Here is a 14,812-nt window from a genome sequence, read left to right on the forward strand (position 1 = left end):
AGCTGTGACTCTCTGGCCTCGGCGATGAGGTCCAATCCCTCCCATCTGAGGGTTCTGGAGCTGAGCTACATCAGTCTAAAGGATTCTGGGATGAAGCTGCTCTGTTCTGGACTGGAGAGTCTAAACTGTAAGCTGGAGACTCTCAGGTCAGCTTTCTTTTATCTCCGACATAACAACGAAACAATGAAAGGCTTCAAGATAAACTCCATTGACTTTTGAAGAAGAGAAGTTTAGTATGAATTTAAATGAGCCATTAAAAGTCAATTTTATAGATACTTTTTAACTATGTTGTTGCTGTAATATCCCAGTTTATCAGTGGGGGGCAGAGCTCTCCTGACTCCAAGGGCCCTGATTAAATAATGAAATAAAATGAAATAATGATTTTGAGCAAGTGTAATATGACTTTTCCTCCAATAAGAGATCATTTCTTGCCATGATTCCTTATCCAGACTGAGCAGCTGCAAGTTATCAGAGATCAGCTGTGACTCTCTGGCCTCGGCGCTGAGGTCCAATCCCTCCCATCTGAGGGTTCTGGAGCTGAGTCAGAACCAACTGAAGGATCAAGGAGTGAAGCTGCTCTGTGGTTTTCCCCAGGATCCTCTCTGTGAGCTGGAGACTCTCAGGTCAGTCAGAGATGATCCAGTACTTTCCCAGGTGTAACTAGTTAGACAATAAATGTTTACATGTTTGATCTTTGTTATAAACGTAGTGTTACAGTTCTCAGAAAAAAGACCACACAGGATAGATTTGCAGTATTAAATTGGTTGTGGAAATCTGTCCCATGTGAGGATGGTCATCAATGACTAGAAAGGAAGTATCAGTTGTAGATTTGTCTTGGTTTATTTTAGGCTGGCCACAAAACCTCCCAAACATTCAGACAGACATTCATGAAGATCTGAAGCTTTCAGCATCCACAATTGTTGCACACTCGACTGGACTGGAGTCCAAATCAGTCATCTGCAGTGTGCCATGCCCCTTCTCTACTGAGAAAAGCCATCCCAAAAAGAGAAAAGCCCAAGTGTGAAGTGAGCACCCTGTTGAACCTTGGTACCGAAAGCCTGCAGTCATTCTCATCTTAGGGGGCTTCATTCCAGCCAGAAGCCCAAAGCTGCCTCCCTCTTAAAGGGGCAGCAGGTCAGTCCAACCACAGAAACCATGAAAATCCGAAGCTTTCAGCATCCACATTGTTGTTGCACCTCACTTCGATTGGAGTCCAAATCAGAAGTCAACAAGTTGATTCTACACCGATTGTACACAATGCAACCATTTAAAAAATGTTTCCATTCACTAACTTGGAAGGTATTTTGACCGACACACACTTTACATACGGTGTAGATCTTGTCCAACCCCCCCTGACAGAACCCAAAATACGAACATACGGCAGATAAGCCGGTGCAGGACGAGAGGCTTGTTGCTTGTAAGCTGTGTTTTGCTCTGGTACATGTTGATTTTTATTTGTCTTCTCTCAAAATAATTGTTATTTTAGTCTAAGTGACTGCAGTTTATCAGAGACCAGCTGTGATTCTGTGGCCTCAGCTCTGAAGTCCAACCTCTCCCATCTGAGGGTTCTGGACCTGAGCTTCAACACGTTGCAGGATTCAGGAGTGAAGCGGCTCTGTTCTGGACTGGAGAGTCCAAACTGTAAACTGGAGAGGCTCAGGTCAGTCTTCATTTTTCTACCTATATAACTGCTAAGATGGTGAAGTGAGGCTGTTCTCAACACTGCTGTGATGCACGACATTGGAAAAAATTCCTTGTAATATCGTGAATTCAGGTACGACCCAACTAAGAACTAACGTAGGTTTAATACTGACGCAGATAACATGCAGACCTACACCGTAAAACCTTATCCTGCATTTTTCAGATTGATTAAGTGCAGTTTATCAGAGATCAGCTGTGGCTCTCTGGCCTCGGCGCTGAGGTCCAATCCCTCCCATCTCAGAGAACTGGACCTCAGCCTCAACAATCTGCAGGATCCAGGAGTGAAGCAGCTCTGTGGTTTTCTCCACTTTCCAAACTGCCGACTGGAAACTCTGAGGTAAACACCATTCTCAAAAATGTCCATTATTCCATCCGAGGGTCCTCACACTTTCTGAGTGTGTGTGTTGTGCCCAGTTCCTTCAGGAGAGAGGGCCACACGGTGACCACTTATTCATGATAATTGATTTAAGGACAATGAAAAAGCCGACAGATGGTCACCAAAATTAGACAAAAGTACGTGAGGGTGCCTGGTAGACACCAGCCAACGAGGAGGAGATGGTGAGGGAGACAGGAAGTCATCTAAGACAGGTTGTGCCTTTAAAGATGAGCCACAGGTGAGATGGATCTCCATGATGAGATGGGAGGGAAAGAGGTCGGGAGAACCTGGGAAGAGTGAGGGCCAGAACAATATATATTCTCCTTTGGAACAGTGCAAACCTGAGAGGTTGGAATTGTGGTAATTACATATTACTATCATTTTTTAACCTGTAACTAAATTAAATATTTACAGATCATGCCTTTGATTAATGTTTCAGATTAATACTGGTTTCACTTATAACCTTATAAAAGTTTCCCTTCTTTATTTAGAGTAAAGCGCTGCAGTTTATCAGAGATCAGCTGTGACTCTCTGGCCTCGGCGCTGAGGTCTAATCCCTCCCATCTCAGAGAACTGGACCTGGGTCTGAACCACCTGCAGGATTCAGGAGTGAAGCTGCTGTTTGATCTCGTAGATAATCCACACTATGGGCTGGAGACATTGAGTCAGTAGCTGGTTGTAGCCAGTCAACTCCCGCTCATCTGCTGCATCACTCACTGACCACTGGTGAAGAGCATCTGTGGAAACATCTGCCGTCTACTCCGTCCATAGATGAGAAATTCAGTTTTTAAAAAGCGGTGGTGGACTTTCAGGAGATCAGTCGATGGTCGACAAAGCAGAAGCAGCTTCGCCTTGAAGTTAAATTAGTTCCTGGTATCACACAATGCATCTTTATAAAGTTCTAAATGGCTCCTTGGTCACTCTTATAAGCATGAAAACATTCTCTTAATTGTCTCTTCAAATGTCTGTATTATACGTTACTATTTAACATCATGCCTTCAGAATCTTTAGGGTTTAGTATTTACTGTCTCTGTGACATGGAGCATTGGAATATTTCAGCTGCAACCAGCAAAAACCCATCAGAATGACTGCTATCGGTGGGAACCGCAGGTCATTTGACTTTAGTCAGTCTGTTAAATGTTATATGATTTATTGCAATCTAATAAAAACAAATAATAAATGTGGGAAATAGTAAATAAAAAGAAGCAAAATGACCAAATAAATCTCCCATGAATACTGTAAATTTTAAGATGAGAACCTGCTGCACTGTGCCGTGCCCCTTCTCTATTGAGAAAAGCCCAAGTGTGTCCTTCAGTCACCTCAGACATTCAGCCAGCTTTTAATACCTTTGTTCAAGCCTAGAACGCACTGGATTATTCCCACTGAAGATGGAAAAGCAGGTGGAAAACATGAGTTATTGTTAATTGTACTGGTGTGTGACTATAGCGCATTACTGGACGACTATAAACTTGTTGTTTGTTGTTTTTCTTTCTTTGTGGAGATTAACATGTTAAAAATAAATTGCACTGGTTCAGCAGTTGATCTTGTGTTCTTATTTGACCTATACGACACAATTTCACAAAGCTAAACATACATTTTTACAGAATAGTTTTATCCTTCCGATTACCAGCACCAGCTATTCAAAATATATAATGTAGTGGGTTTAGTTAGTGAACTGAATGATGTCTGCCTTGTCTCTCCTCTACCTGTCCTCCCCCTTGTCCTCCTCTCTCCCTACCCACCCCCCCATCAGCTGGACCCCCCCATATGAGCCTGGTTCTGCTCAAGGTTTCTTCCTGTTAAAGGGGAGATTTTCCTGTTGATTGTTAGGGATCAGGCCCTGGGATTCTGCATAGCACCAAGTTTGACTACAACAGACATTACAAATAAAGATGATTTGATTTGATTTAAAAATAAAAGAACTGCGCCTGAAAATGAAGCAGAAGCAATAAAACCCAACACCAGCGAAGCTTTCGAAGAATCTCAGATATTGATGAAAAATTCTGGAAATCATGATGGAGAGATATTTTTCTCATGGCTCAAATTCCACAGCTATTAAGTGATTAAATGGATTTAATGGTGATATTCTGGAGTCCACAATTTCAGGTGAAGTTACACTGGGGAACAATTTGAAAATATCCTGTTGAGATTTTTATTTTAAATTATTCTGATTAAAAATAAAATTGGCACGCTGATTCCAAAATTACAGTCATCCCCCCCCCCCAGCCCGTCAAGTTTTGAAAGCTTCTCCTCCAGATAAGCAAATTTCCCCTAATGAGCTGTAGTCAGACTGGCCAGCTGATGACAACTGGATCAGCTCCGTTGGTGCAGTCACAATTAAGAGGTGTTAGGGTTACCACAAACACGTGACGTGTAGAGGAAGAAGAAGCGAAAGTGAAAGTTCTCAACTTCGGGCTCCATCCTGACTGACCGAGCCCTGATGGAAAACCTCTAATATTCAGGTAGCATTTTGTTCTTTCACTGCTGTCGTCTCGAATCAATGTTCCGCTGCGAGATGCGGCTTAATAAGCTGCGTGTTCGCAATGAGCGTGCGCGTATTTCGGACACACATTGTGACGGATGATCAAACTTTGTACCGTGTTTCCTCTAACTGCGTTTTCCGCTAACCCTGACCCAAAATCTTAGAGGTTGAGGAAGCACATTTTATTACTCACAATAAGTCGACAATATTATTTGCAGTTAGTGGAAAAATCCACCGAAAGAGGGACACAAACGCGAAAGTTTTAGCCTCCTCTCTTTGTCCCTCCACCAGGGGGACAATCAATCCTTTATTTAAAAAAGGAGAGTATGTAAAGAGGTAGAGATCAAGGCATTCCATTTTATTGTTTTAACAACTGGTTCTTTGTGGAATATGAATTTGTTATTATGGATTTATGAAATTTGTTCTGTTTTGAATGAAGCAGTCAAGAAAACGAAACGAAAACTAAACCCATAGTGTTTTGATATTTTTGGTCCTGTACATGTGGTCAGATAAGATTAGTCTGAGCAGAATTGGGTGGTTTTTTGCCCTTTGCTGTGTGTCATCTATTCTATTCAGCATGTTGGGTTGCTTGACTTCTGTTGGGTTGTGTCAACTTGATGACACACCTTTTTCCTGAGGCTGGCTCCAATGCTGCCAACACACCTGGCCATGGATATGGTGGGACTTCTGTGATGAGTGGGGTAAGAGGTGGTGGACAAGCTCTGCTCCAAAACAAGCTTGCTAGATATGTTTGGTATCTCCTCCGCCACAACCACCAGCTGCAATGAGTAGCTGTGCACGCCATGCAGAGTTTTGACCTCTAGGTCAGGCTACAAATGTTTTTTGCAGCACCATCATGTGTTTGTGAGAAACATGATGCGCCTGATCAAAAAAAGCTGCTTGTAATCTGACAGACGAGCCATGATGAGATGTCAAGGTGCGTTGTTGAAAATGAAGATCCTCTTCTTGGAATCCTGTCTGAGATGACAGAAGATGATGCTGCATTTGACCGACTTTGATGATGTGATGACTTATTTCTGTTTAGTTTTGAATGCATTCTCATCTTATTTGTTGAATTTAATGCTGAGAACTGACATCTTGAAAGAATTTAGGTTTTCTTGTACACCATAACCAGATAAAAAATGATTTAATCTGTATTTGTGTGCGTCCGTCTAATGCCACCGCACCTTTTGAAACACCCAGGAGAAACATTTTTTCCACAACTATTTTATGTTTAACATGGTGTAAACTTTTAAGATGTCCCAAAACTTTTTCCCAATATATATGTAGCATGTATGATGTACAGGGTTACATCATATAATAGATTTTTATGTGAATGAGCCGACAATACGTCATTGGACAGACCTCTGCTTGTCTTCATGCTGAGAATCATGTTCTTTAATCTTATTTTCTGTGTCAGCAGACTGTTCCTGCTTAACCATTTAGACTCACATTTAAAAATGAGCGAATGTGTGATGGAAGAGGAAGAGAGAGCAAAGTCCGTAGTGTCCAGCTGTGTCTCCATGAAGAGCGACAGGTCCAAAGCCCGCCCTTACAACTTCAGTATTGGACCTCAAGGCTCACCTTTAAAGTAAGGTTTTCTGAACCACATAACTCTGCCTTTGAACATTTCACAACCATACAAAACATCATTTTGTAGGGATTAGCCTCTACTATCGTGAAAAATGAAATTCATCAGCTCTTTAAAATGAAACGGTGCACAGTCCTTTCACCATGTTGGCCTGTGGAAAACCAGTGTTGTCGGGCCCGATGGACCAGCGTCCCCGTCGTTGCCGGACCACCGTTGGCCACCAGTTGGGTTTTGGGATCAAAGTGGGGGCGTTTCCTGTATCCGGTTCTCCTCACGGATCCATGACTACAACATGTTGCTGCAAGTGCAGAGACGTTTGCTCTGGAAAGAACTTTAGAGCACATTCAGTGCTACAGGATGAGGGGCTGGAAAAGGTGCCAGTTCTTTTCTCACTGCAGGGAACAGTTAAAAAAAGCAGCTTAAACTCTGAAAACATGAAAATGATGCATATACATCATTGATTTATTGATTCAGTTGTTAGCCAGAATGTATTAGAAATGTTCCTGTTTGATAAAAATGCAGGGAATTGGGATTATTTAACTACAACCTCTACAGATTATTTACCTTCATCACAGTCTCATCACTATTTCTGATGTTTCCTCAGGATGGACGAGGACAGAGCAGAGTCCACAGTGCCCAGCTGGGTGTCCCTGAAGAGTGACCGGTCCAAAGGTGGAATGATGAACTTCAGAAGTTCAGACAAAATGTAAGAAAACTAAAGCGTGATGATGTGTTTGTGTGCCAGCTGTTAGTCACATTAACAGCAGCAGGTTGTGAGTTTATTATTGGAGATGTTTAACACTTAAACCTCAGACAGTCATATAGTTACATACTTAATGTGAATATTGTTGATTAGAAACAAGAATCTTGTTTAAAACTGAAAGATGAATTCAGACATAAATGCTGGAACAATATTGAGTCTTGATCAGGTTTTTTCATCCTATAAATCAAAGGACTAATAGAGTGTGTTTCGTAGTGAGAGGGGGGAGCACATCCTATCAAACTGGGACCAGTCAGCTCCACCAGGAGAGTCCTCTTGTTCACAATCTGGAAGCAGATCTGGAGATGCTGAAATGAAGCCCAAACAAAGTAAAATTGTTCAATATAAAATTGAACTTGTGATGTCATGAATTTGTAGTTGTGTTGATGATTTATTATAGATGGAAATCATTGGTTTACTTATGTTCAGGAGGTGATCTGCAGGAGGTGATAGAAGGTCATAAGATGAGTCTGAAGAGAAGATGTGAACATGTGACTGAAGGAACTAATGAAGCAGGAAGTGGAACCCTGCTGAACACGATCTACACTGAGCTCTACATCACTGAGGGACAAAGTGAGGAGGTGGACACACAACATGAGGTGAGACAGCTTGAGATAACCTCCAAGAAGAACATCCAGGACACGCCAATCAAGTGCCAGGACATCTTCAAAGTCTTATCTGAGCAACAGAGACACATCAGAGTGGTTCTGACCAACGGTGTCGCCGGCGTTGGAAAAACCTTCTCAGTGCAGAAGTTCAGTCTGGACTGGGCAGAAGGTTTGGAGAACCAAGACATCAGTCTGGTGCTTCCGCTCTCATGCAGGGAGCTGAACTTGATGAGAGATGAGCAGCACAGTCTTCTCTCACTGCTTCATGTTTTCCATCCAACATTACAGAAGATCAGAGCAGAAGATCTGACTGTCTGTAAACTTCTGTTCATCTTTGATGGCCTGGATGAAAGCAGATTTTCACTGGATTTCAACAAGCATCAGCTCATCTCTGATGTCACACAAGTATTGTCCGTTGGCGTGCTCCTGGTGAACCTCATCCAGGGGAACCTGCTTCCCTCAGCTCTCATCTGGATCACCTCCAGACCTGCAGCAGCCTATCAGATTCCTCCCTCGTGTGTTGACAGGATCACAGAAGTACGAGGCTTCACTGACTCCCAGAAGGAGGAGTACTTCAGGAGGAGGTTCAGTGATGAAGATCTGTCCAAGAGAATCATCTCACACATCAAGGCCTCCAGGAGCCTCCACATCATGTGTCTGATCCCAGTTTTCTGCTGGATCACTGCTATAGTTCTGGAGGACATGATGACCAGAGACCAGAGAGGAGAGCTGCCCAAAACCCTGACTGACCTCTACTCACACTTCCTGATGGTTCAGATAAAGAGGAAGAAGCAGAAGTATGGAGGAAAGCAGAGACCAGAGGAACTGACTGAGGCTGACAAAGAACTCCTTCTGAAGTTGGGTCGGCTGGCGTTTGAACATCTGGAGAAAGGAAACTTCATGTTCTACTCAGAAGACCTGAGGCGATGTGGACTGGACGTCTCCGAGGTTTCGGTGTACTCAGGAGTTTGTACAGAGATCTTCAAGAGAGAGAGTGTGATCTTCCAGAAATCAGTCTACTGCTTTGTTCATCTGAGCATTCAGGAGTTTCTGGCTGCCGTCTACATGTTCCACCATTACACCAGGAAAGACACAGTGGTTATAAATCAGTTCCTAAAATTTCCGAAACCAAACCCCTTTTCCTGGTTAACATGGTTGTACACAAATTACGATCCAGTCACATCTCTTGATGACTTCCTCAGGAGAGCACTAATGAAATCTCTTGAAAGTAAAAATGGCCACCTGGACTTGTTTGTTCGCTTCCTTCATGGTCTCTCTCTGGAGTCCAATCAGAGGATCTTGGGTGGACTGTTGGATCAGATGGACAGCCACCCAGAAACCATCCAGAAGGTCCTCAACAACCTGAAGGAGGTGAACATTGATGAAGTCTCCCCAGACAGAAGCATCAACATCTTCCACTGTCTGATGGAGATGAAGGATCAGTCAGTCCATCAGGAGATCCAAGAGTTCCTGAAGTCAGGGAAGAAATCAAAGAGGAGACTGTCAGAGATCCACTGTTCAGCTCTGGCCTACCTGCTGCAGATGTCAGAGGAGGTTCTGGATGAGTTGAACCTGCAGCAGTACAAAACCTCAGATAAGGGACGACGTCGCCTGATTCCAGCTGTGAGGAACTGCAGGAAGGCCGTGTAAGTAAAGATTTTTGGGGCCGGACATCGGCGTTTAAATCAACCGAGTCGATCATGTCAGGTAGCAATACCCCCTCCAGTGGTCATTCGTTCAATTCTTTATTTCCATTGCAGCGTACATAAATTAAAAAAACAACAATTCATCCAGAAATGTTCAACACTGGCTGGATATAAGTTCAAAGTTCAATCCAGACAAACCAACATAAGGCAGGAATAATAGGAGCCACAAGTTAACTTACTATCATGAAATTACTGTCATGTAATTAAATAACTTTTGTTTGTTTGTATACATCGTATTCAAACGACAGAAAAACACATTTTAACTAATGACACTGTAGTATCTGACCCGTTCTATGCAGGCTTACATCTGTAAGGCCGTAATGTGTTTAACACCCAGCCTAAGCACCATATTAGGACATGCTCCACATGTGTGTCCGGTGTCTTCTTCCTTTAGGTAATAGGAGCTGCTAAAAGACAACACTGGAGCCTTTGGGCCCCCGGTGATTCTCACTAGGAGGATGTATAGCATGAAGCATCTTCACTATTCCCTTTTTTGGTCATAACTGAACACCAGACCATTGGGTTGACCATACGGTATAGTGTGAGGTCATCAGAAAAGAATGTGTTTACTCGACTCTATAAGAAGGAGGTATCGAGGTAGACACCCGGAGTTCTTCACCATCGGGACCTCGAAACCTCCCTCGGGGATGCTGCAGTGTCCGATTGATACCTGACTGTTCTCTCCAATAAACATCTTTGATAACCAAGTCGGTGTCTGCGAAGATTCCTTCCTCATCAACGCATCTCGGCTACCACCAGGAGAAGATTCACAACAAAATGTGACTATTTTGCTTCATTTGTTCAACATAAAAACAGCCGGCGTCGTTGGTTTAAGGGTGTTTTAGGTCTTTGTGGCGGTTACGTTTGGAGCCTTTATGTGACCCACAAAGTTGTTTGACCATTTCGACACCCGTTAGGTGGCAACTTCATCACTAGCAAAAAAAGGTGCAGTGAAAATGATTTGAAGGAAAACAGGCAGATATAACAGAAGCTGAGGGCAATCGATGCAAGCAGAGACACTGATGTCATCGATCGGATCGCTGAATTAAGACTTGACGCACGATCGTACAAATTGTATGAAATGCAAAATATCCAAAGAGCTGATAGACAGATAAAAAGATGCACGTTTCTTTAAACCATTTGCTGTAATCATTTTAAATATTGAGTAATTATGAGCTGTTCTAAAATAAGACAAATGTTGAGAATAATTCAGTTGCATTTCAGATCTGATGGTCGTTCAAACTGCTGCTCTACGGTGTTGAATTTAGCTTTTCCAGGAAATGAGCTACATTTGTGTTTAGGTAGATTCTCAGATAAGTTGATTAGAAATCCCAAAGTTTGACTCACTATTTTTGTTTCATGCACAACAGACTGTCTGGTAGTTTTCTTTTAAAGAGGCATTGGGAAGTTGTGGCCTCAGCAATGACGTCAAAGCCTTCTCATCTACGGGAGCTGAGCTTAAGCAGGAACAAAAGCCTGACAGATGCCGGAGTAAAGTTACTGTCTTCTGCAATGATGCATCCAAACTGCAGACTGGAGACGCTCAGGTCAGGAGGCCTCTGTTTTCTAAATTTCTTTACATTTTCTGCTTTTCTCTTCATTTTCATATTTAGAAATGTGTTTTTATTTGCCCCATTTATTGGTTTTCCAGGTTGTCGCGCTGCAGTTTATCAGAGCTCAGCTGTGACTCTCTGGCCTCGGCGCTGAGGTCCAATCCCTCCCATCTGAGGGTTCTGGACCTGAGCTACAACCAGCTGAAGGATCCAGGAGTGAAGCTGCTCTGTGGTTTTCTCCAGGATCCTCTCTGTAAGCTGGATACTCTCAGGTCAGTCAGAGATGATCCAGTACTTTCCCAGGTGTAACTAGTTAGACAATAAATGTTTACATGTTTGATCTTTGTTATAAACGTAGTGTTACAGTTCTCAGAAAAAAGACCACACGGGACAGATTTGCAGTATTAAATTGGTTGTGGAAATCTGTCCCATGTGAGGATGGTCATCAATGACTAGAAAGGAAGTATCAGTTGTAGATTTGTCTTGGTTTATTTTAGGCTGGCCACAAAACCGCCCAAACATTCAGACAAATCAAAAATGGTTCTTCCTGTCTTTTAAAGATCAGAAGGAAAACTAGAAAACCCAAAAAGAAAGCTGCTGCAGTGTGCCATGCCCCTTCTCTACTGAGAAAAGCCATCCCAAAAAAGAGAAAAGCCCAAGTGTGAAGTGAGCACCCTGTTGAACCTTGGTACCGAAAGCCTGCAGTCATTCTCATCTTAGGGGGCTTCATTCCAGCCAGAAGCCCAAAGCTGCCTCCCTCTTAAAGGGGCAGCAGGTCAGTCCAACCACAGAAACCATGAAGATCTGAAGCTTTCAGCATCCACAATTGTTGCACCTCACCTCGACTGGAGTCCAAATCAGAAGTCAACAAGTTGATTCTACACCGATTCTACACAATGCAACCATTTTAAAAAATGTTTCCATTCTCTAACTTGGAAGGTATTTTGACCGACACACACTTTACATACGGTGTAGATCTTGTCCAACCGCCCTGACACAACCCAAAATACGAACATACGGCAGATAAGCCGGTGCAGGACGAGAGGTTTGTTGCTTGTAAGCTGTGTTTTGCTCTGGTACATGTTGATTTTTATTTGTCTTCTCTCAAAATAATTGTTATTTTAGCCTGAGTTGCTGCAGTTTATCAGAGACCAGCTGTGATTCTGTGGCCTCAGCTCTGAAGTCCAACCTCTCCCATCTGAGGGTTCTGGACCTGAGCTACAACATGTTGCAGGATTCAGGAGTGAAGCGGCTCTGTTCTGGACTGGAGAGTCCAAACTGTAAACTGGAGAGGCTCAGGTCAGTCTTCATTTTTCTACCTATATAACTGCTAAGATGGTGAAGTGAGGCTGTTCTCAACACTGCTGTGATGCACGACATTGAAAAAATTCCTTGTAATATCGTGAATTCAGGTCTGACCCAACTAAGAACTAACGTAGGTTTAATACTGACGCAGATAACATGCAGACCTGCACCGTATAACCTTATCCTGCATTTTTCAGATTGATTAAGTGCAGTTTATCAGAGATCAGCTGTGGCTCTCTGGCCTCGGCGCTGAGGTCCAATCCCTCCCATCTCAGAGAACTGGACCTGAGAGGGAACCAGCTGCAGGATTCAGGAGTGAAGCTGCTCTGTTCTGGACTGGAGAGTCCAAACTGTAAACTGGAGAGGCTCAGGTCAGTCTTCATTTTTCTACCTATATAACTGCTAAGATGGTGAAGTGAGGCTGTTCTCAACACTGCTGTGATGCACGACATTAAAAAAATTCCTTGTAATATCGTGAATTCAGGTCTGACCCAACTAAGAACTAACGTAGGTTTAATACTGACGCAGATAACATGCAGACCTGCACCGTATAACCTTATCCTGCATTTTTCAGATTGATTAAGTGCAGTTTATCAGAGATCAGCTGTGGCTCTCTGGCCTCGGCGCTGAGGTCCAATCCCTCCCATCTCAGAGAACTGGACCTCAGCCTCAACAATCTGCAGGATCCAGGAGTGAAGCAGCTCTGTGGTTTTCTCCACTTTCCAAACTGCCGACTGGAAACTCTGAGGTAAACACCATTCTCAAAAATGTCCATTATTCCATCCGAGGGTCCTCACACTTTCTGAGTGTGTGTGTTGTGCCCAGTTCCTTCAGGAGGGAGGGCCACACGGTGACCATTTAGTCATGATAAATTGATTTAAAGACAATGAAAAAGCCGACGGATCGTAACCAAAATTAGACAAAACTACGTGAGGGTGCCTGGTAGACACCAGCCAACGAGGAGGTAGATGGTGAGGGAGACAGGAAGTCATCTAAGACAGGTTGTGCCTTTAAAGATGAGCCACAGGTGAGATGGATCTCCATGATGAGATGGGAGGGAAAGAGGTGGGGAGAACCTGGGAAGAGTGAGGGCCAGAACAATATATATTCTCCTTTGGAACAGTGCAAACCTGAGAGGTTGGAATTGTGGTAATTACATATTACTATCGTTTTTTAACCTGTAACTAAATTAAATATTTACAGATCATGCCTTTGATTAACCTTTCAGATTAATACTGATTTCACTTATAACCTTATAAAAGTTTCCCTTCTTTATTTAGATTAAGGAGCTGCAGTTTATCAGAGATCAGCTGTGACTCTCTGACCTCGGCGCTGAGGTCCAATCCCTCCCATCTCAGAGAACTGGACCTCAGCATCAACAAGCTGCAGGATTCAGGAGTAAAGCTGCTGTCTGATCTCGTAGAGAATCCACACTATGGGCTGGAGACATTGAGTCAGTAGCTGGTTGTAGCCAGTCAACTCCCGCTCATCTGCTGCATCACTCACTGACCACTGGTGAAGAGCATCTGTGGAAACATCTGCCGTCTACTCCGTCCATAGATGAGAAATTCAGTTTTTAAAAAGCGGTGGTGGACTTTCAGGAGATCAGTCGATGGTCGACAAAGCAGAAGCAGCTTCGCCTTGAAGTTAAATTAGTTCCTGGTATCACACAATGCATCTTTATAAAGTTCTAAATGGCTCCTCGGCCACTCTTATAAGCATGAAAACATTCTCTTAATTGTCTCTTCAAATGTCTGTATTATACGTTACTATTTAACATCATGGCTTCAGAATCTTTAGGGTTTAGTATTTACTGTAACTGTGTGATGTCAAGAATGGAATATCAGCTTAAATGGAATCAAACATAAAGTGAAAAGGCCTCCTTTAAGTTTACTGCAAAAATAAACACAAAATCAAGAGCGACATGCGCCAAAAACGTCTCATTCTCTCTTCTGTCTCCACTCATTCTCTTATATTCTCTTAAGATAATGGGGACGGGGTCGTGTGATAACAAAACAACCTAATTGGGGACTATATTTTTGTTGCAAGAACTTTGGCTCTTCAGAAATTTCTATGTTGGCTTCCACAGATTGTGCATCCACTAAAAACTCAGTGTTTTTGAGGAACTACCAGGAGTGGCTGGAGTGGAGGCCAATGACGCTATAGCTACATATAGGTACATATAGATCACCGTTATCCTCAGCCCAAAAGACCACCAGTTGGCGCAGCAATACTAAAGACAGGAGGTTGTGGTCGTTGTGCAGACGCGGAGTGATATCACGCACAAACGTGCCCTATGTTCTATATACCGTATTTTCACGACCAAAGGGCTCACTGTATTAAAAGGTGCAGCCTCAGTTACGGGTGCTATTTCTGTATTTAACACATACATCAGGCGCACCGGATTATAGGGCGCGGGCATGGTAAAACATACCGGTACGATAGCTTAAAACATGCATGCTAGCGTGTATTTAGTAATGTATGTAGCAATTTAGCAATTCTGCGAAAGCCGGCAAGTCGAAAAGCATTTACAGATTTTGTCTGTGAAGATTCTCAATCATCCAGGCCATAGTTATCCAAGGTAGTTTTCTGTGTCAACTGGACGGTTATTTATTCTCTTTTGAAGACGTTTCACCTTCTATCCAGAAGGCTTCTTCATTTTTTAAAGTTTTTTTAAATATGTTGTTATTTTCAGTTTATGTGTAAATGTGATTTAAACAAGAATCGCAA

General features: G+C 42.9%; 1 protein-coding gene across 15 annotated transcripts in view; it reads left to right on the forward strand.

Moving 5' to 3' along the window:
* The window catches only part of LOC130536459 (NACHT, LRR and PYD domains-containing protein 12-like), a 43,814-nt gene extending 29,796 nt beyond the window's left edge, over positions 1 to 14,018 (forward strand). For 6 of the 15 annotated variants that reach the window (XM_057052478.1, XM_057052848.1, XM_057052930.1 and 3 more), the window contains 10 exons: positions 5,983 to 6,150; positions 6,755 to 6,856; positions 7,127 to 7,239; positions 7,340 to 9,164; positions 10,595 to 10,771; positions 10,876 to 11,049; positions 11,903 to 12,076; positions 12,280 to 12,453; positions 12,657 to 12,830; positions 13,363 to 14,018. In XM_057052478.1, the coding sequence (XP_056908458.1) occupies positions 5,983 to 6,150; positions 6,755 to 6,856; positions 7,127 to 7,239; positions 7,340 to 9,164; positions 10,595 to 10,771; positions 10,876 to 11,049; positions 11,903 to 12,076; positions 12,280 to 12,453; positions 12,657 to 12,830; positions 13,363 to 13,543 (3,262 nt within the window). In that variant the 3' untranslated portion in view covers positions 13,544 to 14,018. The other 9 variants (XM_057053015.1, XM_057052629.1, XM_057053261.1 and 6 more) reach the window with 8 other exon arrangements.
* The last annotated feature ends 794 nt before the right edge of the window (positions 14,019 to 14,812 follow it).

The sequence above is a fragment of the Takifugu flavidus genome, chromosome 1 (assembly GCF_003711565.1).
Source record: "Takifugu flavidus isolate HTHZ2018 chromosome 1, ASM371156v2, whole genome shotgun sequence".
NCBI lineage: Eukaryota > Metazoa > Chordata > Actinopteri > Tetraodontiformes > Tetraodontidae > Takifugu > Takifugu flavidus.